The sequence below is a fragment of the Saccostrea echinata genome, unplaced genomic scaffold (genome assembly GCF_033153115.1).
Source record: "Saccostrea echinata isolate AGI-Se365-2 ecotype Australia unplaced genomic scaffold, CSIRO_AGI_Sech_v1 ptg000005l, whole genome shotgun sequence".
NCBI classification, from domain to species: Eukaryota; Metazoa; Mollusca; class Bivalvia; order Ostreida; family Ostreidae; genus Saccostrea; species Saccostrea echinata.
In genome coordinates, this window is record NW_026889754.1 from 13,044,141 (window position 1) to 13,071,593 (window position 27,453).

At 37.7% G+C, this 27,453-nt stretch overlaps 1 protein-coding gene across 1 annotated transcript; it reads left to right on the top strand.

Annotated features, from left to right (window-relative positions):
* Nucleotides 1–18,533: 18,533 nt before the first annotated feature.
* Nucleotides 18,534–21,373, top strand: LOC133179669 (uncharacterized). The gene is made up of 5 exons (XM_061314369.1): nucleotides 18,534–18,735; nucleotides 18,873–19,181; nucleotides 19,571–19,855; nucleotides 20,155–20,648; nucleotides 21,158–21,373. The coding sequence occupies exons 1-5, from the start codon at nucleotides 18,534–18,536 to the stop codon at nucleotides 21,371–21,373; spliced, it is 1,506 nt and encodes a 501-aa protein (XP_061170353.1).
* Nucleotides 21,374–27,453: the final 6,080 nt, after the last annotated feature.

The window sequence follows — 27,453 nt, forward strand, 5'->3', positions numbered from 1 at the left end:
AGATGTCGCGCTAAATGACGCTTAGGACGCAGAGAGTATTCGAATCCAGGTCCAAATTATCCATGGCATTTAGATGGCTATGACAAATTGAAGCCTTATGGAATATGTATTCATGGTTGCAGAGATGGATATTCATGGCAAATGATATGGCTTGAGGCAGCTTCAACCCACGACTCATTGCGGGGTACTTTATGTTTCGAAGATAGAAGGTTGTCCGAATATGGTTAGAGCGGATATGGGTACAGAAAATGGAACTGTACGTCAACTACAGTATTTCATCGTGAAGATGATGCCACATGTAACCCAAACAGCGTCTTCTTGTATGGGACGAGAAGATGTAACCAGAGAATTGAGCTTGCACTATTTTGGATGAACGTTTTCGAGTCATTTAAGGATGATGGCTATTACTCTGGTGATCATCTTGACCAGGAATTGATACGCTTTTGTTTTCTTCAGATAATCAAGGTAATGACGACCATATAATAAAAGCAATCTTGCACTGTACAGAAAATTAGCATCATTTTTGAAAGGAAGGACAGCCCGACAAAAAATATTTTAACTTAGCCCCCCCAAAAAAAATTAAATTAAAAGGTAAAATTGTCCAAAGTCGAAAATCCTACTTTGTGAGGGAACGGGGAGTGAGTTGTGGTGAGGGATTATTCGATGAAATCCGTATTTTTTTCAAAACAATTTTTGTCCTTTGTTACCCCATTATCCTAAACCGTAATTTTACTATAGCGCAACAAGAAAAAGGGGGCAACTGCCCTTTCAGTTTGAATAGTAAAAAGTTTGGGAAAAAGCAAGAGGGAGACCCCCCCCCCCCATACTACGTGATTGTTGTATAACCCCCCCCCCCCCCCCCCCGGTGCTACAATATGCAGTACCTTAATCGATAATCTTTGAAATATTTATATATACGCCAAAATCTGTAATGTTGATCTTTTGAGTTTATATTATATGTACATGCACAAAGGATGAACTAGACATGGTTGCACAAACCTGGAGTAGTAACAGAATTATGAACACGAAAAACCAAAGAACGCCAAACGGGAAACTTTATGTGTTGTACAATTTTCCTAAACGTTGTGGCACCGAAGATTTCATGTGGGACGTTGTGGAAATGAAAATAGATTTATGTAAAGAGCATTGCATCAAAAAGTACGAAGTGCCTTGTGATCAACATTTGTTTGAATTGTGTCATCTTGAAATGGAAAATCATGGTTGGCACAAGCCAGTTAACCAACAAGAAGCAACTGATTTGTACATATCATTATCTCCTGTCATTGGAAAAATTTACTGAGATGAAAATTGATTCAACTTCTTTGTTGAAAGTATCATTTTCGGACATGATTATCTGATCTGTGTAATTTTAGTGTATGAATTTGTGATAATTATTATCTTGCTATACATTGGCAATTTTTCTAATTTCAGATTTGTTTGAGAATAAATATTGATAATTATCATGCAATTTTCTTAAGTTGTATGCTATAGAAAACAGTTAACAGATCATCTGACTTCCACCTGAAACGTCAAGACAAAGTAATTCAAGAATACGTAATGATCATTCAAAAATTAAACATGGACACTTATTGAATCGGGAGTCTCAGCCAAAATGCATATCCTGTGACTGTCCGATAACTATAAATCATATTCTCTTGGAATGTTCTGATTTTACGCCTATTCGAAGTGGACTTTTTTAGTAATGTGAGAACGATGTTTGAACTTTTTACAAATGTTAATGTTTATACAATTTAAGAATATTTACATGAAACTGATTTTTACAGTAAAATTTAAAAACAATCTTAGTAATTTGTGATTTGAAAAATATAAATAGTTTACATATCTTTATTTTTAATTCCGTCGGACAGGACATTAAATGGTGCCCCGTGTCAAGGATTTCAACTCCCTTGGCACGTAAAAGGTCGTTTCTCTGGATTTCGAAAAAGAGTAGGCTCACTGGGGGACGCCAGGGAAACTAACACCTTTTTAAAAACCGCTCATTTAAACAAAATTATCCGCCGAAACATGGCCGAAATATTGCCGACTCGGCGTTATACAATCAATCAGTCTTGAGGTCTAAAGAAAAGAATTCAAAGGCGAGAAATTTCTGATGCAATAACCGACACATGGATAAATAGTGGTAGATAATAACTAATGTACAATATATTATATGGTACACTTTGTTTGTTTGTATGTTGTTTAACGTCCCTCTCGAGAATTTTTCACTCATATGGAGACGCCACAACTTGCCGGTGGAGAGCTGCAAATTTTGTCCTCTACTCGGCACTTACGGCCATTGAGCAGTGAGGGATCTTTTTCGTGCCAGCACCTACTGCGACACGGGACCTCGGTTTATACTGTCTCATCCGAAGGACCGGTCTCCACGTCCCACAGTGGGATTCGAACCAGCGACATAAGGATCAACTCCTTAGTTCGCGACTCTAGAGCAGACGCTCTAACCACTGCGCCACGCAGGCGACTAGAGAATACATTGTTTAAGTGTATTTGGTGTATTTAGCAAAAAGTATGCTCCATAGTATAGTATTATTCCCAATAAGATAACTTGCCTGTATGAACGCTCCTACATTCAGCAAAAAAGGGTCTAATTAAGCCGTTCTATTTCAGTTTCAAGAAATTTAGGACACACTTTTGTTAGATTACAAGATGGACAAAATTAATATTCTATGACCGACTTAATAAGGAGAATTCCCTGATAATAGAAAACACTCAAGCACCTAGAATTGTTCTTCCGATAAATTGTACAATCCTTTGACTTCTACTGAAAGTCTCTTACTATGCTAAAAAAGCCTAGAAATTTCAAAAGTACACGTAGGTCACCGTGACCTACTTTTGACTCAACATCACATGAAATCCAAAGATGCAAAAACTGACAAGGTTTGATGATTTCTTTTAATCTTCTCAGTATCAGAAATATTAATCATTTAAGTGTTTTGAAAATTAGATAACAAATTCAGAAAGAAGGTCACAGTGATCTGCATTTTAGTTGACACACTTCAAGTCACAATAACCGCCAAAATATGGCTGAAAAATTGCTGACTCGGCGTAAAACAACAATAATCAATCAATCAAGTCACAATAATGCATCAACTGAAAAGTTTTAATGATAATAGGTTTTGATAAGTCCAAGAGTCCAAGATATGTATCAAAATTAATTTGAAAATAAATGCCTGCAAATTTCAAAAAGTAGGTCACTATACATTATTTTAGGTCAATTCACTTTTGCATTTCACTTAATGAAATTAACAATTAGAATACGGGGAAAAAGAACAAAAGCCGTCGTGTCATAAGCAAAAACAAATCTAAAAGCTGTGCACATTAATGTAGAAGGTCCGATGGAAAACACAGGCGAATCAAGTCAGCGATATTCATATGTTCAAGCTAATTACACGTCCGCAGCTTATGTTACTGTCGGGATGCCGACCTTCATCAACCCAAACAGCAACGAAACAGTAGCTTTGGTTCTTCGACACATTGGTATCCACGGAGGAATTAAAAGATACAGCAGAGAGGAAAGACAGTGCATGTTTGTATGTTGTGATGGTAGATGTCACAGCCTGTTAGAGGACGCCGTGATCTGCGACCTGTGCAAAGCTTCCTTTATAACCCAATCTGCCTACAGAGAACACCACAAAAATCTCCACAAATATTCCTCACCGTCATGGCCAAGGAAGTTTGACTAGCTCTATATGGGAATAAGCGCAGGACATTATTAAATGAATGCAGTCAAAGCCTTTCTTGAACTCAATGTGGTTCCATTTTGAGAGACAATTTACGAATTGATGGGGTTTTTTTTTCAGAAAATGCGAAACATTTTGCTAAAACCTGCAAAGATCATCATATTGCCTGGCAGCTCCTGCTTACATTCCATATAACAGCTGTACAAGAAATGGTTGCCCCATATGTTCGATTAGCAAAGAGCAGTGGTCAGTCAATATCTGTAGTCTTTTATTACATTTTATAGAGAAAATAAGGCAGAAAAACCAAATTGTGCTTATCTAAATATGCAAGTGTTTAGATTTTCTCAAGAAATCATTAACTTTAGAATGGGAATCAGAAGAAACAATACTGCACTTGTTCGAAACGCTAAATGTCCCATTCAAGAATTATATTATGGCCACTTTCACCTTTGTAGTACCTTTGCGACTGTCCCATGATACGACTTACTAACGATATTACGTCAGATGGCGGGAAAGTCGCAGGGTTCTCTTTCAGTGCCAAGATGTCCACGCGACAAGACGTGTGTAAGACATCCAGACGGTGAGTCAGTCACGGGCCAGAACCTGCGGTGCATTGTGTATGTATTGTGCTACTAGAGGAAGCCGTGTCGGCCTTAGAAGTGACACGGCTGTCACCAAGATAATGTCACCCCTAACACTCCGGGGGTGGGATACCCCGGGGAGGGGGTTATTCACCACATGTTTATAGCGGGAGTGAGTGGTTGCCTCCCGTCACACACTTTTTGCTCAGTCAATGTCAGGCCACATGGGAGAGGGGTTGCCTTGGGGGGGGGGGGGGTCCCTCTGCACCTATGCCCGGCCTAGACTCGGGCATCCCCTGAGAGGAGGGTAGTGTGTCACATGGTGTGTCAAGAAAAGAGGTACGGTTTGCCCAGCACGAATTCAGATATCAGGGATGAAGTCTCGTGATTCCCTGTAATCCTCTATATCACTGATCTCAATGGGTTCATAGATGTCTAATGGGACTGCCTCAAAAGTATCTAAGATTTTAAGTCTTGAAATTAGGGATTAATAGTCACTTGGTATAGACTGACATGATTCATTTCACTTTTTTTTTTGGTGAGAAAATGATGAAAAATTGTCAGATGTATTTTATTATTTTATACATATAGATCGGATCAATCTTTACTTGTACTGAAATGTCTTGTTCTGTGGATTACTTGCATCGGACCGGATAAGACCGTATAAACCAAGGTCCCATGTCGCAGTAGGTGTTAGCACGAAAAAGATCCTTCACTGCTAAATGGCCTCGAGTGCCGAGCATAGGTATAAATTTGCAGCCCGGTCACTACCGGCAAGTGATGGCGTCTCCATATGAGTGGTAAATTCTCAAGATGGGCGTTAAACAACAAACAAAACAAATTTGCATCGGTAAAATTGTCACCTTTTGTTTGCTGGCATAATTTGGTAACATATTCGGTTGTTCTTGTTTGTGGGTCCTCTTTTAGGACTGGAATATCATACTCGCTTAAAAATAAAATGTCCTTAATTTATTTAGACACTCTACTCGCCCCCCTTTTTTTGCCCCCGTATCGAAGATTCGGAGGTATTATAGTTTTTGCCCTGTCCGTCCGTCTGTTTGTCCGCAAATACTTTAACATTGCCCATAACTTTCGATTGGTTGAAGCTATGGCTTTCATATTTCACATGTGTATTCCTTGTGAAAAGACCTTTCTTAGGGTACCATCATATTTGACCTTGGATTTTGACCCAGTTTTGCAAAATTTTACCGAACTTTAACCTTGGCCATAACTTCTGAACAATTGGTGTTAGGGCTTTCATACTTCACATGTGTAATTCTTGTGACAAGACCTATCTTTGGATACCACCAACTTTAACCCTTCGACCTGGACTTGGGAGTTTGACTTGCTTTCGAAAAACTTGGTCGTAACTTTAAACTGTTGGTACCGTTCACGGTAGCTTAGTCGGTAGAGCGCTCGCTCCGTGATCGGGAGGTCGTGAGTTCGAATCTCGGCCGCGACTGACCTAAGTCGATAAAAAATGGGAAGCAATTGTCCTTCGCCATGCGCTTGGCACTTTGATGTGAAATTTACGGTTCCCTCGTATGAGACCTTAAAAACCGAGGTCCCGTGTCACGGCAGGCGTTTGCACGATAAAGATCCCTCACTGCTCAATGACCCTGTTTAATATCTATATTTGGTTTGTTTGTTGTTTAACGTCCCTCTCGAGAATTTTTCACTCATATGGAGACGTCACCACTTGCCGGTGGAGGGCTACTTATTTTGACCTATACTCGGCACTCGGGGCCATTTAGCAGTGAGGGATCTGCTTCGTGACAACACCTACTGCGACACGGGACCTCGGTTTATACGGTCTCATCCGAAGGACCGGTCTCCACGTCCCGCAGTGGGATTCGAACCCGCGACGTAAAGATCAACTCCTTACTCAACGACTGTAGAGCAGACGCTCTAACCACTGCGCCACGCGAGCGACTGATGACAATATTAAGACTTCTAAGCTCGTTCAATTTCAATATTAAGACTTTTAAGCTAGTTCAATTTATTTCAGGCCCATGTGAAGTTTGGAGGAAAAGGCAGGTGGCACTAGCAAGCAAAATGATGCGTGAAGCAATCAAATTAGTCATCAGACGTTATTATTGAGGGGGCTACAAGCAAAAAGTAGACATTTTTTCTATAGTATATGTTAGTAAAACTATTGTGTCTTTCCCCTTCCCGATTATTAAGGCCATGCAAAAATGAATTCAAGTTGTTGAAAATTAAATATTACACCAAACTACAAAACATGAAAAACCCCACGAGGACACTTATTTCCATTTTATTTGCATTTTTTGTTGTCGTCAAGTTTTCTGAGAAAGAAAAACAAAGTTTAATTGAAGTAATAGAAAACAATTTATTTATACGAAGTAACCTTAGATAAAAATTCCAAAAAATTAACTTTAAAAATTTGCACTTTTGAATCAATTAACTGATTAACTTAATATATTACTGATTCAAAATTGCTTACAATACTTCAGATTTTCTTTTCAGCCCTCGCACCTTTACCCTTCTACGAAACACTTATTTGGAAAGATGTATGCCATCTGTGAATCTGACACTGAGAACACATCTTCGCCGACCTCGAGAAGATTGCTATTAAACATATTTAATAATTTAACGTCTTTAATCAATCAAAATGAACCAAGTCAATTATAGTTCTACAGATAAAGAGACAATTTCTTTGTATTTTTTCATTTTCGGCGTCTTTTTTGGGGGGCCTACAGTATTAAATTTGGATTCATGTACTTTAGCAGAATTTAGATAAGAACTATGTCTATTTGTTTCAGGGATCGACTTTAATAACAATGAACACAGTCATCTGAAACATTAAACAAGAATAGTAAATTCAATAAGTACAAAATGATGGAATTATCAAATGATCTATAAGTAAACATGCATACTATGCATACCTAGGAAAGCATGTGTCCTCGATAAAATAAAAGATAGAACAAGTATGACAAAGAATCTAAATTCCGGAAAAGTCCGATAACCCTTTATCTCCCCCAAGTCTTTTGGGAAATGAAATTAAAGAAAAAGACCGAGAGTCAAATACTACTACATATCATAGTCAGCGTGCCATTTTGGGGCATGTGTTTCGCGTCCAAAACGGCGAGGTGCTGGCTCGGACTCATTTGCTGGAGGACTTGTCGTATCGTTGGTTTCCTTATGGAACTCTGTGTCGTTATTGGAGAACAAGCGGGTTCTCGGGTTGCAGGCAATGCGGGGAGCAGCGGACCAGCTTCCTTTTCAACAGGAACCATTGGCGAGAGGGGTGTGATGGGACGAGGTTTTGGAGGTGTCTGGGTAGGCACTGGTGTTATGTCATTATGGTTTAATGATGGATTGGCAACTAACCCTTTGTCATGAGGAAGGTTTTTATGTTGTTCCCGTGGAGACGTGCATGTTGTTTTGTGAAGTAAATCAGTGTCGATCGTCTTGGTAGGTACAGGAGTTCTCACAGGTATAAATTTCCTTAAGAACTTTCTGTTTCTTATCGTAACCCTTCCTGAACCATCCATTTTGACAACATATTGGTCAAACTGACGGACTTCTATGACAATACCAGTCTTGTCCCATTTTAAAGGATGCGGGCCTGTTTGGTTCTGGATGCGGACGTGGTCACCAATGCTCAGTGGTGGAAGGCGCCTGGTATGTTCCATCCAGCGTTCTGCTGAACGCATGTGGCGGATGCGAAAAGCCTCTTCTCTGGCAACCATAGTCTCCTGCCAAGTGTTGTGAGGCTTGTATTTTCCCGGTTGGATGGGAATGAAGTCTCGGATAGGGTGGTTGAACACACACATAGCTGGAGACAACTTGGTGTCCCTGTCAGGTGTATTTCTGTACTGGAGCATTGCACGTTGGAACAGGTCAGTGTTTAGGTCACCTTTGGGAGCCGTGTTGTCTGTGATAAGGCGTTTCACTGTTTTCACTCCAACTTCCGCTCGGCAATTGCTGTCTGGGAATGCTACAGATGATAGTCGGTGGTGTACACCCCAATCCTTTAGGAAGCGTCGTGTAATTGTAGCTGTGAATTCTGGACCACCGTCTGTGGCGAGTTCATCTGGGATGCCGAAGGTGACGAATGTACGCCTAAGGCAACTGATCAGACCAGCTGCTCCCTCGGACGATTTCTCGACTATCGGCCAGCTGGAATATCTGTCAACAATAACAAGGTAATTTGTCCCCTTGTAGTCGAAAAAGTCAGCACAAAGACATTGGAATGGATAGTCTGGGGAAATGAGTGGGGTTGGTGGAGCGCTAGGGTTGGATGGTGCATTGCGGTTACACTGAATGCACTGTGCACGAACAGAAGTGATATCGGGCGTAATTCCTGGCCAGAAGATGGAGGCTTCAGCTCTAAAAATCATCGCAGTTACCCCTTGATAAGCAGAGTGTACTACTGATAGGATCTCCCGCCTAAGTGAGGGTGGTATAACGATGCGGTCCTTGTAGAGGATGACTCCGTCTAAAGAGTGGAGGTGTTCTCGAAACTGAAAGTATTCCCGTAGGGCAGGGGGAAATTCAAGTCTGGTCTCTGGCAATCCTGATTCAATGAGTTGAAGTAGATGGTGCATGATGGCATCACTTGTAGTGGCTATGCGAACTCTGTCCCACTTTACTGATTGAATGGATAGAGAGTCCAGCATTGTGTTTGCTGCAGCAACTTAGTTATCCTCCATGCTGTCAGGGTCATCGTTGGAGCGTATACCAGCAAGGAAATAGGATGGTGGAAGAGCATAGCTGATGGAAGCTATGTCATCAGGTAAGTGCAGTTGCTCGGGTTTTCCTGCTGGGTGGCGTGAAAGGCAGTCAGCTGTACGGTGCTTCACACCTGGTATATGGGTTACACGAAAGCGGTAACGGAGTGTTTTTTCTTTCAGGTTCCGGAGGCGGGAATTTGGAATATCCTCTAGGGACCTGTCTCGAAGTATCTTTAAAAGTGGCTTGTGGTCAACTGCAATGATGAGGTTTTTACATCCAAGGACAAAGTATCTGGCCTTATCTAAGGCGTCTGCTACAGCAAGAGCTTCACCTTGTATGGGAGTATATCTTGATTCCGCTGGGTGGGTAAACCTACTCCTGACGAGCGTTAGTTTCCAGCCTGAGGTACAGCAAAAGGGTTCTTGTCCAGGACAAGGGCAGTGTTTTTGGAATAGCCAGAACCCAAAACCAGTTTTTGACCAGTCTGTAGCTAAACAAGTGGGTTTGTTGCAATCAAATATTTTCACGCCATGCTCAATTTCTTTGATGATGGTCTCCTTGGATAGTTGGAAGAGATTTTGGAGCTCGGTGGTCCATTCAAATGTTGCATTATGCTTGAGTAGTTGTCGGAAAGGATTCATTTTTTCTGCCATGCTGAATGCATATGAAACTTGATTGACAAGTCCAAACCAAGAGCGTACGTCAGTTATGTTCTGAGGGGTTGGGAAATCCATGATGGCGTTAAAGTATTTTGCACATGGACGGACGCTGTTTAAAGTGATTTCGAAGCCTGCAAATTCGACAGTGTCTTGTGCAAACAGGAATTTCTCTGGGTTTAGGGTGATGCCATTTTGTCCACAGATGTCTAGCAACTTTGCCACCTGGAAGAAGTTGTCCTCGAGAGAATCAGCTTAAAGCAGAACGTCGTCAATGCATTTTGTCTTGTTCTGGATATGTGCAACTATCTCATCATATCTTCTGGTGTACCCATCGCCCGACGCAATGTATCCCTGTGGAGCGGTCTTGTAGCGATATCTGCCCCAAGGAGTTAATGAATGCTGTGAGGTGGCGGTCGTCTGGGTGGAGAGGAACGCTGTGGTATCCATTCCAAGCATCTAAGACCGATTTCTTCTTGCCGTGAGGGACAAGTCTGGCCTGATGAAATGGTGAAGGGGTGTGATGGGTTTCACGGGTAGCATATGCATTAAGAGGTTGAAAATCTACAGTGCGGCGAGGCTTGCCATTTTTCTTTGCGCACACAACCATCTAATGGCATCATGTGGCAGGTTCGCCGATGGGTACGAGCATTATGACTCCGAGCTGTACGTCTTGATCCAGTCCTGCCTTGATTTCCTCTTGCCAATGAATAGGAACAGGTACAGGTGTATGGTGAGCGACGGGTGTAGCACCAGGTTCTACCATCAGGCGCATGGGAGGTCCTCTCAATAGTGGTAATGGTTGATGTTCACAGGTGTTGAATGTACTGGATCTGTAGTAGTTCAGTAGGAAATCACGGAGTTTAAGTCGATTGTCCCCGGTTGCCGCAAATAAGAGTGTTGTTGGGAGTGGCGGGGGAAGCTGTCGCTTCGGACAATGGCAGTTCTGTGTCTCTGGGGATGAATCTGCTGTGATCATGTTCTCACTACAGTTACCAATGGAGGGGAAGGTGTCGGGTATGATTCCAAGTGCAACACAAGCTTCTCTGCTGAGGAATAGTTTATCAGAATTGTCAGTCACGTATGTCATCTGACTGGTTTGCCGTTGTTGTCTGTTCCAGATATGCGGAGGATGGTTGCTCCGAGGATCTTTATACCCCCATTGTTGGCAGCGTGCATCTTCATTGTCACTGGGATAAGGTCTAATTTTGTAAGTCCAAGCCTGTGGATGACCTTAATTCCAGCGAGGCAGCTTTGACATCCTGTGTCAGCCATAGCTGGGAGTTTTATGGTTTTTGATGTTGCTTTCAATGAGAAACCCAGTGCTTTGTGGTCCTTGGGTAAAAGTTTGATGACATTGATGAAAGGTTGCGGTTTGGAACGCTTTCTGATCCATGTGTCTGATAAAGGTGATGATCTATTGCGATCGTTTTGTTTGAAGGGTGATTGCAGGCAGCATCAGATAAGACGCACAGGGATTCGAACACACCACTCTCACAGTTGTGGGTATTTGGAGATCTGTAGGGAGGTTTTCCTTGCGTTTGCTCCGACAAACAGTCTCTAAGTGGTGGTCCTTGTTGCAATGTCCACACTTGTAACCCGGACATTCCGTTTAGCGGGTGCGGACTGATGCATTTCTGCCGTGACCTCTTTTTCCACAGTAGGAGCATGTTTCATTTTGATCTTTCAGTGACGATTGCTTTGTCCCCTTGTATGAACTTTTAGGTGCTTCTACAGCGTGAAAGTCCAATATGCGAGAGGCTGATCGTTTTCCTGCTTCCTTAGCTTCAACAAATTGGGTGACTTCCTCTAATGTCATGTTTTGGTTTTTGTCCCCGAGGAGGTCAAGTTGAATGTCAGGGTCAGCTATGCCTCTAGCAAGTACATCTCGGACTATAGTGTCAGTATAATTTACCTTATGGTTACAATTGGGGCATGTAATTACAAATTTGCAGACTCCCGCTTGTCCACGAAGTTTCGCACAAAAATTGCGTACAGGTTCATCCCTATCTTGATGCATTTTATGAAGTGTGACTCTAGCCACCATGGTGTTTTCTTCACGTACAGCGAGCTTTTTGATGGCTGCAAGTACAGTTTCCTCAGCTTAATCCGTCAGGCTGCCACCAGTAGATCGTGTGAGCTCCTTCCTGAGTGCTTCGTCACAACATTCCAAAAGTTGAACCACTCTGTCACGGCCTTCAATTTTCGTGGCGCTGACGTATTCGGACCATCTTGATGTGAAGTACGACCATTCCTCACTCGTACCGGCTGCTGATATGGAAGGGCGTTTGACTTTCTCCGTCTTAGCAGTAGGTGCGTGTTGAGATGAGTGAATGGTACTGTGAACTGTAAGTAGTGTGGCCACAATCGCTGCGTCGAGGTCGGCGGTTTCATATTCACAGTCGGGGATAGGACACTTGACTTTCGGCTTCGTATATGGAAAGTGAAAGTAGACTGTGTTCATAGATAAGAACTATGTCTATTTGTTTCAGGGATCGACTTTAATAACAATGAACACAGTCATCTGCAACATTAAACAAGAATAGTTTGTTTGTTTATATGATATTTAACGTCCCTCTCGAGAATTTTTCACTCAAATGGAGACGCCACCACTTGCAGGTGAAGAGCTGCAAATTTTGTCCTATACTCGGCACGTACGGCCATTGAGCAGTGAGGGATCTTTTTCGTGCAAGCAACTACTGCGACACGGGACCTCGGTTTAAACGGTCTCATCCGAAGGACCGGTCTCCACGTCCCACAGTGGGATTCGAACCCGCGACGTAAGGATCAACTCCTTACTTCGCAATTCTAGAGCAGACGCTCTAACCACTGCGCCACGCGGGCGACTTAAACAAGAATAGTAAATTCAGTAAGTACAAAATGATGGAATTATCAAATGATCTATAAGTAAACATGCATACCTAGGAAAGCATGTGTCCTCGATAAAATAAAAGATAGAATAAAATATGACAAAGAATCTAAATTCCGGAAAAGTCCGATAACCCTCTAGAATTATCCCACTGAATTAAAGGGAACTCTTCTCTTAGGTGCGCATGATGCAACTTCCTGGATAGTGTGTAAACCCACATGTATTTCGGGGTAGGTATGTTTACTTTCAATTTTCTTTCTTAAAAGCCGCATAAGGCGTATTTTTTCCGATCTCAAATTTTTGACAAGATATTTTGTGAAACATTATGTCAAAAGTGTGGAAAAGTTTTAGTCTTAGTTCAATAAATGTGACTTTTGATGCATGACCCTGTCTCGACACATGTCTGGTCTTTGACAATTTGAAATGTTGTTCATGTTTTCCTAAATTTGTAAGTAAACTTGTCCACACACAGACAAACACACAAACCAAAATCAGTATATCTTGGGAGTAAAAAATAATAATAAGTATAAATAAATACTCACGCAGCAACACATCTTTCAATGAGGAAGAGGGAAATGCTCACCCCTCCCTAGTGAGTTCATTTTCTTTGCAACACTTTTGTTTATCATGGAACTCATAATTCTCCTACACTTTAACTCAAACGAACCTTTAACTCAATCTCTGAAATGAAAATTAAATGAATTGTAGCATATTTTTCAGTAGAAGAATACACAAAATCTAATTTTAAAAATGTTGTTTACTATAAAGTTTACAAAGAGGATGGCACAGAATTTGATTTGTTGAATCTCCTTCATCGCAGTTATTTAGACAAGTATATCATATACTGCAAGTACCTGATGCCCTGACTTGAAATGGTGTTACAGAGGATATTAAATCTTTGGCCCTTTCATGAGTTTTTGTTCTCTCAAGGGCCCTTTCATGGGTTTTTGTTCTCTCAAGGGTCTTGGCTGGTGATATCGGGATGGGTAAGTGTGGCAGTGGTGGCAAATCTGTCACTCTTTTCTTTCTTTTTTTTCTTTGGAGTTCTTAAGTTTCCTTCATAATCACTTTCACTGTGTCACTACCGTATTTTGGATTTGATATTTAAAGAGAAATATATATAAAATATCACACTTTTAGTTTGATCTCGGACCTGAGATCACCCGAGGGGCCAATCCCAGGTCCGAGATTAAAACTAGAGTGTGGCGTATTTTATATCATATACCTAAAACACAACAAGATACAAGTTTAAAAATATTTATCACTGTTTACAGAAGGAGAATACAGCATATATACGTTATTTTCCACAATTTAACAAGTTTCATTCCTTCAAGGGATATACATTGATTGTGATATTTCCACTCATGTTAGCATTTTGAAACAAGCTGAAACTTCTTTCAGATGTAATTTTCAGTCCATTCCTTGTCACGGTGATAGGAAGATCAACCAGGTAAACCGACTGCTGTTGTTCAGCGGTGTTTACATATGCAGACGTCTCGAACAACTGCACTGCCTGGCTTAAAAATTCATCACAGTTGTCATCCATTGAGTCACATGGTTCTTGATTATCGTTTGTAGCAATGTTGGCAGTTGCCCAAGAAAGTACTTTGGACATTTCTCTTTGCTTTTTGATTGGAAGATGACTGTAGTTATTTATTGATTGGACGTTCTTATGTCCTGTAACCTGCATTACTTGAGTTGGCTCAAACCCTGCCTCCAGTTAGTTTGTGACCGTGGTCTTTCTTACACTGTGGTTTGTAAAACGCTTGTCTGCGATTCCAGCTGAAAGTAAAGCATTTTTAAGCTGTTAATTTTAGTAAGGTATCATTTTTTTTGTTAAGGATCAAGTGTGAGGTTGAGCTCATTGATGATTGATATAGTACCAACCTGTATTAGTCATGTTGCTCACAATTTTTCCAAGCCTAATTTTTCCCATTGGTTGCTTCTTATACCATATGTCATCTGTTGGATTTTGTAAATCTACTGTCGGGCTCCAGCATCCAAAGGCCTGTGTCGTGTGAATTCATTTTAAAGATTAACAGGGCACATAGGGTCACCTGTAACAAGGGATTTAAAAAATTAAACTAGTTATTTAAATCTCTTTTTTGATTTTATTACTCTTACAAACGCATATAATTTTTTGCCTTTTTTTTCAAACATCTTTGGAAGGAATGGTCTGCTCTCTCAATTTCCATGCCTTGTTTTTGATGCTCTTTGTTAGTTAACACCCAGGTCTACATGATGGGTAAACATGGGTACATACAACACACACAAGAACAACATGTAACGTGGTGCAAGGTTTGACTGGTAGGACTAGACTGATGAGGGAAGTGTGCCGGCAGGGTGGGTGACTTTGAGGTTAGTGTAGCATAGATATATTATTTTTCTTTTATTGTTTTATTTTAGATTCCCTTATTCATGTCTGTAGTTTTAGTTTAAATGTAGCATTCTACTGCATTGGTCACTTAGATAGATTTATTTGAGATTTGACCCGGACTGTGGACAGGTCATGGGGAGCTAGCGGTAATTAAGTAAGGAGGAGAAAGTTAGGCGATTATAATCAGTGGGAGGAGGATGTTAGTGATTAATTACGTCTAGACTAGGTAAATGGATCGGGGGGAGTTAAGTGGAGTTAGAGGAGTCAATAAATTATATAAACGGGATGATTAAATAATTAGGAGAAGTTGATATAGAAGTTGTTATAGAAGTAGTGATAGAGTTAGATATAGGAGTGATTTTATAGTGCTTTTCATTCATTAATATTTTGGATTTATTTTTGTTTTAATTTCTTTGGATTATATTCTATTTTTCCTTTGGATTTAATAAACATTTGTAACCAGTTATTGAGTTTTATTACGAGGAAAAACCTATGATTTTAAACACAAGGATTATCATATTGACATTGGATTTTTTACACCAGAAGGAATTAACTTGAACCGCTCGGAAACGCTACAAATGGGGGCAGCGGTGGGATAAATCTGTGTTTTTTCAAAATTGGATTAATATCAGCAGTTATATAGAGGGATTTATCTTACCGTGGATTCTTTTATTTTTCATGGGAATATACCAGTCCACTGCTTGTGTTCATTGGGATATTTGTGAAAAGTGTCAGTGATGGATTTATTTCATTCATATAACTGGATTATACATGCGATTTGTTTATCATATACTATTCATAGTTATGGATGTATACAGATTCGCAGACGTGTATGACTATGATGACAATGGAAATTTAGTGTATATAGGAAGGATTACAATTCACGATAAAAAGGAGTGTCCAAACTGTTATTGTATGTTTAAAGTGAGTGAGAACCGTTTTTCACTTGTCACGGAAAAAGGAGAAATCAGTGAGTTCTTAAAGTGTCCCTTTTGTAAGTGCAGGATTAAAGCATATACAAAACATCGTACCAGTGAAATGTAAAAAAAAAAAAAAAAAAAAAAATGGATGAAACTTCGTATTCATTAATGGATATGGAAATGACAAATTGTGACAGAACTCCGAAACAAAGGACACCAGGATTATTTTCAAATTCAGGAATTTCAAATGTCAGGCGAAGATTGGAGGATTCATTTGTGGACGAAAATTCACCTGAAATTGTACAAAAAGGGAGACTTCAGGAAGACAATTTTTCACATTCAAAATGGAATATGTTAACATTATTTTGGATTTTAATGTTTTTCTGTGGATGTGTTTCTGTTCTTGGATTATATCGTTATTTTCCGGGATACATGCTTCTTTGCTTGACCAAGGAATTTCTTATTTCTGTGGGAATTGTTGCGCTGTGTTTAGTGATCATAAGTTTGATTGAAAAAGTTTCTAAGGGAACAATCAAATCAGAAAATGGATGGAATATCTATCAAACAACACCAGGAAATTATGGCAATAACAAAGAACGCAATATTGGAACACCATTTCAGGAATCCACACATCAAGTCAATGTTAAGCGTACTTTCAGAGGAGATGGAAATGAAATCTGGACGGAATTCATAAGATATTTTGAGAATGTTGCTGTTCTCAATAACTGGAATTTTGATCGTAGAAGACGAATTTTATTTACTACCTTGAGAGGACAAGCTGAAACATATGCTTATGGTTTATCAGATGAACAGAGAAATAGTTATGAGGAACTTGTCAAGGCAATGGATTATAGATTTGGACACAGGTCAATGAAGGAAAGTTATATTGCAGAGGCTAAACTTCGAAAGAGAAAATAACATGAATCTTATAGAGATTTTTGCTCAGAGTCTTGAGGATTTGTATCGTCGTGCACATCCAGAGAGCCGAGAGTATGTACAGGAATGCAGTATGAAAACATTTCTAGATAACTGCAGTGAATCTGAAAGTTTTAGACTAGCAGTTAGGAGAAGTAGACCTAAAACTCTACAGGAGGCTGTGACTTGTGCAATGCAGGAAGAGTGTATAAGAATAAGCGAGCAACAGAATAGAGAACCAAGGGCTCAGAAACCCAGAATTTACCAGATTAGTGGTCAGTCTTTTGAGAGAAATCAAAATGAAGTCATTAGACGAGATACAAGAAAAAGATGCTTCAATTGTAATTCTACTCAAGATTTACAAAGAACCTGCCCAGCAATTAAAAAAGAATCTGCAAACCAGACAGAGTAAAGAGAACAAACCCATCAATGATGCCATAAAGTTAGAGGAGAGATCGTTAAACAGCGGGAGACCGAGGTAATAGGCCGTGCTCCGGTCTGTGATATTGATAGGCCTAGTACAGTGGAAGTAAATCACCATAACTTACGAGTAGTTAATAACAGAGCTCATAAGGAACCATGTAATGATGATTTCAGGGACGTGAAGCTCAATGAAAGTAATTATTGTGATATTCTAAAGAAAACAACGTCTGAAATGCAGATTCCAGGGAGAAGTGGATTTTTGGTCAATGGACTAATTCAAGGAACACAAATAACTTGGAAAATGGATACTGGAGCAAAGAAAACCTTCATAACAGAGGAAACTTTTTATAATATACCTCCAGATAACAGACCTGTACTAGAGCCAGTGAAGAGTAAATTCTTTTCTGACGATGGAAATAAATTAATGCTTTTGGGAACATCTAAAATATTGCTGACATTTCAAGATATTAGTGCAGAATTTAGGGTTTTTGTTGGGAGTGTTACACATGATTTACTGGGAGAAGACTTCTTTCTGAGATTTAAATGTAATTGGAACCATCAATTAGGAGCATTGAACATGGTTTTTGATTCTGAAAATAAAGGAGAATGGTATCCATCTAGGAAAATTTATACTTTGGATTCAATTACAATTCCTGGAAGACATGAAGCAGTAGTAAGATCAAGCATTACTAATATTAATGGAGAAAATGGAATTCCAATGCCTTTAACAACTTTTGTGAATTCGCATGGAATAGGAGTAGCAAGAACATTAGTTGATTCACATAGTCCAGAGATTTATGTTCGATTATACAATCCAGGAAACAATTCTGTAACAGTGAAGAAGAGTACAGACGTAGCATTATTTATTACTGTGAACACTGTAAGTCAGCCGATCAGTGATGAAGAAATTATGATATGTGAGATTTTCCAGTCTGAGAAAGAAGACATTCCAGAACATTTGAAGCCAGTTTATGAGAATGGAAGACAGAATTTAAGTTTTGAAGAATCTGAGAAATTTAAAAAGTTTCTCATTGAACGAAGAGATATGTTTGCTGATCCAAATGGAGTGTTACAGAGAACAACCATTGGAGAGCATAGGATTACTCTGAGTGATGAAACATCATTTAAGGAGGCGCCGAGACGAGTACCAATATTTAAACGAGAAATTCTTGATCAAGAGATAGAGAAATTACTTGAACAAGGAATTGTGGAGAAATCCAGCAGTCCATAGTCGTCACTTGTTTTGGTTCAGAAGAAGGACAAGAGTTGGCGAGTTTGTGTGGATTAACGTCGATTGAATGCTAATACGATAAAGGACGCATATCCGATACCAAGGATAGATAATAATCTGGATGCATTGGCTGGATCGGAATGGTTTTCATCATTAGATTTGAACATGACGTATCACCAAGTACCGATGTTGAAGAGGGATAAAGAGAAAACTGCATTTGCTACACCACGAGGAGGTTTATTTCAGTATACTGTCATGCCATTTGGACTTTGTAATGCACCTGCGACTTTTCAAAGAATCATTGAAAGAGCATTGAGTGGATTGCAGTGGAATGTAGCTGTGTTATATCTTGATATAATTGTCTATGGTAAGAATTTTGATGAGCATTTGGTTTACAGAGAGTATTTGATAGACTGGAGGAGACGAATTTGAAGTTGAAAGCAAAGAAATGTTCATTTTTCAAAAAGGAAGTGTCTTTTCTTGGATATGTTGTATCTGGAGTAGGAATCAAAACAGATCCTGCTAAAATTGATGCTGTTAAAAGAATATCAGTACCAAAGAATGTTACAGAATTGAAAAGTTTCCTTGGATTGGTTTCGTATTACCGAAAGTATATTAAGGATTTTGCCAAGATTGCAAAATGTTTACATTTTCTCACAAGTAAAAATAGTAAATGGAATTGGACGACTGAATGTGACGAAGCCTTCTGTGAGCTGAAGCAAAAACTACAAGAAGCACCTATATTAGGATACCCAGACATAAATGGTGGATCTTTTATACTGGACACAGATGCAAGGAATGAAGCTATAGGATGTGTTTTATCTCAAATTCAGGATGGAAGGGAAAGATTATTGCTTATGGAAGTCGAACTCTTAGTTGAGCAGAGAAGAACTATTGTGTGACAAAGAAAGAGATGCTTGCTGTAATTTATTTTGTAAAATATTACAAACACTATTTGTTGGGAAAAGAATTTGTACTAAGAACGGATCATGGTTCGTTAACGTGGCTTCATAAATTTAAGGAACCAGATGGACAAATATGTCGTTGGTTACAACAACTTGGACCTTTTGTATTTACAATTGTACATCGTCAAGGGAAACAACATTCAAATGCTGATGCCTTATCCAGATTACCGATAGAAAACAATAGTTGTCAAACTAAGTGTAAGCAAACAGATCATGGTGAATATAATGGTGATTTAGTGACACATGTGAATGATTTGCGTGGAAATACCAGTGAAAACATTACAAAAGAAGTCGTATGTGACATTTATCATTTATTCAATGCGACTAGTGATGAAAATAATGACGATGTGGATTCTGAAAGAATTACAAAAAGAAGAAATCGACCAAGACGTGTTAAACAACGGGAAATACCAAACATGCAACTGTCGTATGAGGAAATTCGTGAAAAACAGGAACAAGACTCAGGAATAGGACCAATTCTTGAATTGTTTGAGGAGTATGGGACAGAGAATAAGCCTTCCAGTAATGTAATATCATATCTCGACTCGGAATGTAAATTTTGGTACAGTAGATGGGAAATACTGGAAATTTATCAACGAGTATTGTGCATCAAATGGACAGAAAAGGAAAATATAAAGTTAAGAAATTGTACACCTAAAATAATGCGGGATGTAGTAATGTGGTACCTTCATGATTCTCCAGTATCTGGACATCTTGGAATTCAGAGGACTATTAGAAAACTAAATCAGAGTTCTTATTATTGGCCATGTATTCGAGAATATGTGACAGATTATGTGAAATCATGCTATGTGTGTGTGAAGAAAGAAAGAACCCTTACAGACAAAAACGTAGTGAAATGGAATCTTTCATAGCAGGAGGGCGTTTTGAAAGAATTGCAGCGGATATAGCTGGACCATTTCCAAAAACAGCTAGTGAAAATGTGTACATTCTTGTGGTAGCAGATTATTTTACAAAGTTTGTGGAAATATTTCCAATTCCAAATATGGAAGCTGAGACTGTTGCCAGTGTTATATTCAAAGGATGGATTAAACGCTATGGATGTCCTCATGCATTACATACAGATCAAGGTCAACAATTTGAAAGTCAACTTTTTCAGAATTTGTGTACATTACTGGGCATTCACAAAACCCGCACAACTCCGTTTCACCCAAGATCAGATGGAATGGTGGAGAGGTTAAATCGTACTATTAAGGATACGTTGTCAAAATATATTTCCTTAAATCAGTCAGACTGGGACAAATTTATTGACGGAATTTCAATGACTTACAACAGTACTGTCCATGAAACAACAGGAGTGAGTCCATACTGAATGATATTTGGAACAGAAATGGTGATGCCAGTTGATTTATTCTCAGATCCGAGTAATAGTGCTATCAGTGATTTATACAACCATCATGAATATGTTCGAGAGTTAAAACAAAAACTAGAAAATTGCCATGAAATTGCCAGAGAAGAAACAAAGAAAAATAGCTAAAATCAGAAAAGAAACTACAATAAAAATGTGAAAAAATAAAATATAGTGTTGGTGATACTGTGTGCCTTTTCCAACCACAACAGATACTAGGAACTAAACTTAAGCTTGCAAGAAATTGGAGTGGACCTTGGATAGTGATTAAAAAACTTAGTGATGTGTTATATCAGATTCAACATTCTACTGTGTCAAAACCTATTGTGATTCATGCGGACAATCTTAAACCAATTAAAGTAAACAAAACGATCTATCATAAACTTCGGCAAATAATTCAACAGTGTTAAGACAGGAATTCTGAGGTCATTGTACCTAATTTATGTCCTAATGATGAGGTCCCAGAGGAGAACATTGAAGATCATACAAGCAACCTTAAAAATTCTGAAAGCAGAAACACCTTGCCAGATTCAGATGGAAATCAAAATGTACCGTTAGAGAGGAGCAGGAATGAGACTAATGGACATTTGTCAACTCCAACCCAGGTGGAAAAGAAAACAAGACTGGGAAGAATTATAAAGACACCAACAAGTTTAGGAAATAAACACTTCTAAATTTACTCTCGATGGATATACATAAATGTTTAGACTGCGATATTACTTATAAATATAAAAGGAATTTACTGCGACACCAAAGAGAACATCATAATTCAAAGAAGAAATTTTTTACATGTGACATTTGTGAACAAAGTTTTTCTAGACTATTCAATTTAAAAAGACATTATAGTTCCCAACATACTTTGTATGAAGTTTTAGAAGGTTTTAAAGAAGATGACAATTTAGAAACGAGTAAAACAATGGATTATTTCACAGTGAAAAGTGACCTGTATGAAGACATTTCTTCAGATGAAGAAGACATTCTAATCACTTCTGATGGAAATGACAATGACAAGATTGAAAGAGAAGACTCTAATTGTCATGCAAAGGATGTTTCTGAAGAACTTTTATCTCCAACAAATAGTGCCTCGCCTGCGCAACCGTGCACAGAAGAGTCCAATCAAGGTGACGAAAACCAAAATATTGGTCGAGAACTATTAACAAAATCAATCAATATTCAATACATAAGGAGAACTGTTGAATTTCCAGGGGGAAGGAGCGAAGTTCAAAGAGAAGTGAATTTCACCAATAGTGAAAATATAGACCTTCGTGATGTGGATGAACTATTGAGCGATTTTGCGAGCGAGATGGGAGCTCATTATTAAATGTTAAATGATGTGTCTTGAAAAGGAAATAATGAACCGTGACATTTTAATTTGAAATGTTTTTAATTTCCTTGCGTTCGCGTTCAGTAATTGCTTTAATCATTTTTTTAATGTTCAGTTTGTTTTTGTTGTACATAATACTTTACATATATTTGCATTTTATTATCTTTTGCATTGTACGATTGAAAGGTACGTTTGTTTAATTAGTTTAGCCATTATTTTGATTTTACATTTTTATCAATTTTAGAATTTGATATTTTTTTAGCATTGTTGTATCTTTGATTAGTTAAACTTGCAGTAGAAATAGTTTTTTTTTAATTACTTTTGATATATTCTTAATTATCAATGTTTTGAACGGATTCAAAACATAAGCAGGGGGAAATGTAGCGTAGATATATTATTTTTCTTTTGTTTTATTTTAGATTCCCTTATTCATGTCTGTAGTTTTAGTTTAAATGTAGCATTCTACTGCATTGGTCACTTAGATAGATTTATTGGAGGTTTGACCCGGACTGTGGACAGGTCATGGGGAGCTAGCGGTAATTAAGTAAGGAGGAGAAAGTTAGGCGATTATAATCAGTGGGAGGAGGATGTTAGTGATTAATTACGTCTAGACTAGGTAAATGGATCGGGGGAAGTTAAGTGGAGTAAGAGGAGTCAATAGAGTATATAAACGGGATGATTAAGTAATTAGGAGAAGTTGATATAGAAGTTGTTATAGAAGTAGTGATAGAGTTAGATATAGGAGTGATTTTATAGTGCTTTTCATTCATTAATATTTTGGATTTATTTTTGTTTTAATTTCTTTGGATTATATTCTATTTTTCCTTTGGATTTATTAAACATTTGTAACCAGTTATTGAGTTTTAGTACGAGGAAAAACCTATGATTTTAAACACAAGGATTATCATATTGACATTGGATTTTTTTTTACACCAGAAGGAATTAACTTGGACCGCTCGGAAACGCTACATTAGGGTGAAAGTTCATAGGGAATATATTTACATCTGCAATTTCACTACAGATCCCAAACTGCTTAATTGCCCTAAGTGCTGAGTACAGGTAAAAATTTGTAGCCCTCCACCGACAAGTTTAAGCGTTACCTTGTGAGTGAAAAATTCTCGAGAGGGACTTTAAACAACAAACTAAACAATTTTTTTGCACGAATAGTTTAAAGGACGAATTGTTTATTTTATGAAAAATGTGACCATTGTTAAGGTAATCTCAATTAACTCGGACAAATACTGCAGAATAAGATTTCCTGCAACTACTACGAAATTTGAGATATACTTATGCATATGCTGTTTTATCACAAGTTAAGTTCATACACAACGTACATTACCTCTTGGTAGTTTTTCAAGTAATTCTTAATTTAAAATGAAACGCAAAAATATATTGCTTATAATAAAGGTAAAAAGGATATGTTTGACACCGGCTTGCTGATAAATGCGGGAGTGGTAAATGATTGATTGATTGATTATGGTTGTTTTACGCCGAGTCGGCAATATTTCAGCCATATTTCGGCGGTATGAATTAAATACTGTATGAACGGTTTTGAGAGTTTTTGGGTTTCTCTGGCGGCCCCCAATGAGCCTACTCTTTTTCGAAAACCAGAGAAACGATCTTTAGCGTGCCAAGGGGGTTGTAATCCTGGACACGGGGCACCGTTTTACGTCCCATCCGACGGACTTGGAATTTAAAAATAAAAACAGTTAAATTGAAAATTACAAAATGCTAATAAAAATATATACATTTAAATCTTATTGTAAAAATCAGTTTCTTGCAAGTATTGTAAAATTGCACTAGGATTTACATTTGTAAAAAGATCATGCATTGTTTGCACGCCATTAAAAAGTTTATTTCGAACAGGCGTAAAATCAGAACATTCTAAAAGTATATGGTTTATAGTTATTACACAGTCACAAGATATGCATTCAGGTTGATGTTCCCCGCTCAGTAAATATGAATGGGTAAACCTTGAATGTCCAATTCTTATTCTTGAAATAATGACTTCGTCCTGACGTTTCAGGCCAAAGTCAGATGATTGATTAACTTTGTTTTGTATGGTATAAAGTTTATTATTATCACAAAAATCCCAAAATATTTGCCAAAGGGAATTTATGTAAAATTTCACCAAGTACTTAAGATCAGTGTAAGGAATTTTAAAAGGTACAATTTCATACTGAAGAGCTGTTTTTGCAGAACTATCGGCCTTGTTATTACCCGAAATACCAATGTGACTCGGAATCCAACAAAATTCGACTTCTTTGCCTTGCTGAGTAAGATGATAGAACTTAGTTAATATATCCAAAATGTATGGGTGATTTGTGTTCATATTGTGTATGGACTCTAAACATGAGAGCGAGTCTGAAAATATTGTAAATGAATTTTCACTAGAAGTTTTTATATATTCAAAAGCAAGTTGTATAGCTTTTGCTTCGGCCGTAAAAATTGTTGCTTCGTTCGGAAGTCGTGTAGAAAAAACATCATTTTTGACCACTGCAGCAGCAGCAACCCTGCCTCTGTCCTTAGAACCATCTGTGTAAATTTCTCTTGAAGGATGTTTAGATTTTATTTCAGTTAATTTCTGTTGAAAAATGAGAGGATTTGTTTCTGATTTCTTAAGATCTGATAAAGATTTATTCACTACTGGTTTAATTAATTTCCATGGTGGTATTTCAGAAAGAGTAGAAGGTTTTACAATATCCAATGGTAGTTCGGAATCTCTTATATGATTTTTATATCGGAAACAAAGTGGTTTTATGCATTTCTTGTTTTTATCATATAAATTTGCATTTGGTGGATGAAAAACACAGTCATGAGCAGGATTATCGGTATTTGCTTTTAATTTAATTATATATTGTAAAGCAAGTTTAATTCTTCTCAAGTCTAGAGGTGGTTCATTTGCCTCTAGATATAAACTATCTTTAGGAGAAGTTCTAAAAGCCCCCAAGCACAATCTAAGACCTTGATGGTGGATTGCGTCAAGAGCTTTTATATAGGAAGTCCTAGCTGATCCATACACAATACACCCATAGTCTAATTTCGATCTTTCTAGAGAGCGATAGAGTTTAAGTAGAGTACTTTTATCAGCTCCTCATTTTGTGTTTGCTATTACTTTAATAATATCGAGTGCCTTTAAACATTTTTCTTTGAGCATCTTTATGTGTGGAATAAAAGAGAGTTTATTATCAAAAATGACACCTAAAAACTTTATTTCTTTAACTACATTTATTGGATTTCCATTTAATTGCAAATTCGGATCATCATGGCTTTTCCGCTTTAAACAAAAATGTACACACGCGGTTTTATTCATTGAAAATTTAAAACCATTAGTATCGGCCCAATTTTGAATTTTGTTTAGACATGATTGTAACCGCCGCTCAATAAAATTCATATTTTTAGACTTATAACACAGAACAAAGTCATCAACATATAAACTACCATGCATATCATTTTTAAGTACTTCAGCCAAACTATTTATTTTAATGCTGAATAATGTGACTGAAAGAATACTTCCTTGTGGTACACCCATTTCTTGTTCAAAATTGTCTGAAACTGTAGTTCCTAATCGCACTTTAAAAGTTCTATTATTTAAAAAATTCTTAATAAAATTAGGTAAATTTCCTTTGAGACCAACATTGTAAAGATCTTTTAAAATTCCATATTTCCATGTAGTATCATACGCTTTTTCTAAGTCAAAAAAGATAGACACAGCATGCTCTTTTTTAACAAAAGCATCTCTAATATAGGTTTCCAGTCTAACTAACTGGTCAATAGTACTTCGTTTTTTTCTAAAACCACATTGTATATTTGTAAGGATGTTATTGGTTTCAAGAAACCATATTAAGCGTTCATTGATCATCCGTTCCATGGTTTTACATAAGCAGCTTGTTAATGCAATTGGTCGATAATTATTAGGGTCTGCATGGTCCTTTCCAGGTTTTGGAATAGGAATAATTGTGGCTTGAGTCCAGGAAGGTGGAAAATGACCTCGTTCCCAGATAGTATTAAAAATTTGCAGAAGACATTCTTTACTTTCACTAGGAAGATGTTTAATTATTTGATAGTGGATATGATCCGGCCCTACAGCTGTGTCATGAGATTTGTCTAAAGATTTTTGCAACTCTTCAAAAGTAAATGGTTCATTATAACATTCTTTGTTTTCGGATATAAAATCTAATGTTTTCTTTTCTTGAGTATTTTTATGAGCAATAAAATTAGGACTCATGTTGTTTGTCGAGGAATTTTTTGAAATTGTATTAGCTATTTCATTAGATATTTCTTTCTTATCAGTTATAATTTGATTTCCAATACTAAGATGTTGATATTTTTCAGGACCTTTTCCTTTTATTTTCCTTATTGCGTTCCAAACTTTATTTATAGAGGTATGTGAATTTAGGTTTGAAACAAACTTTTTCCAAGATCTTCTTTTGTTCAAATTAATAGTTCTGCGAGCTTTTGCTCTAAATACACGGAAATTGCTTAAATTTATTGATGTAGGTACTCTATTGAATAATCTTTCTGCTTTTTTTCGAGCTTTTATTGCTTCATTGCATTCTTCTGTAAACCATGGTTTTTTAGTTCTAGTAGAATTTGTCGAGGTTTTAGGTATACAATCATTTGCAGTATTTAATAGTGTTTCAGTAAATTTTTGAATAGGATCAGGATGGTTTTCAAATTTTTCATCCAAAATATTTTGTAAGCATAAGTATTCAAATTTATTCCAATCAGCCTTGTTTAATTTCCAGTTTTGAACATTGTTATTTTCAGAGGGTTTGGGTACTTTAAGTATGATTGGGAAATGATCACTCCCGCATAAATCATCATGCACTGACCAACTTAGATCTAGGAGTAAAGAAGGATCTACTAAACTAATATCTATTGATGAATAAGAACCATTACCCGGATGCAAGTAGGTGTTTGAGCCGTCATTAAGTATACAAAGGTTATGATGCGATATTGCATCTTCAATTTTTTTCCCTTTATCTGTGATTTTGTCGCTACCCCAAAGCGGATTATGGGCATTAAAGTCACCGACAATCAGAAATGGAGCAGGGAGTTGTTCTATTAATTTTGTGAGTTCTAAAGATTGTAATTGATAGTGTGGGGGTACATATACAGAACAGAGGGTAATTGTCTTATCGAGAGAAACGCGTACAGCTACTGCCTGAAGATTAGTTTTTAAACTTATTTGGCTGTGAATGTATTTATTATTGATTGCTATAGAAGTACCGCCAGATGCTCTATCAGTTTGAGCATAATGGTTATACATACTATAGTTTTTAATATTGATCTTATCTGTTTCCTTTAAATGTGTTTCCTGTAAACATAAAGCTACCGGGCAATGGTCCTGAATAAGTAAAGATAATTCGTTAAAGTTAACTCTAAAACCTCGACAATTCCATTGTATAATTGTAGGATGATCCATAT

Coding starts and splice junctions, on each gene's coding strand:
- LOC133179669 (XM_061314369.1), top strand. CDS start 18,534: ATGACGTATCACCAAGTACCGATGTTGAAGAGGGATAAAGAGAAAACT. Junction 19,856..20,154: donor GACAGAGAATAAGCCTTCCA/GTAATGTAATAT, acceptor GTGTGTGTGAAG/AAAGAAAGAACCCTTACAGA. Junction 20,649..21,157: donor CTGTCCATGAAACAACAGGA/GTGAGTCCATAC, acceptor CCTAATGATGAG/GTCCCAGAGGAGAACATTGA.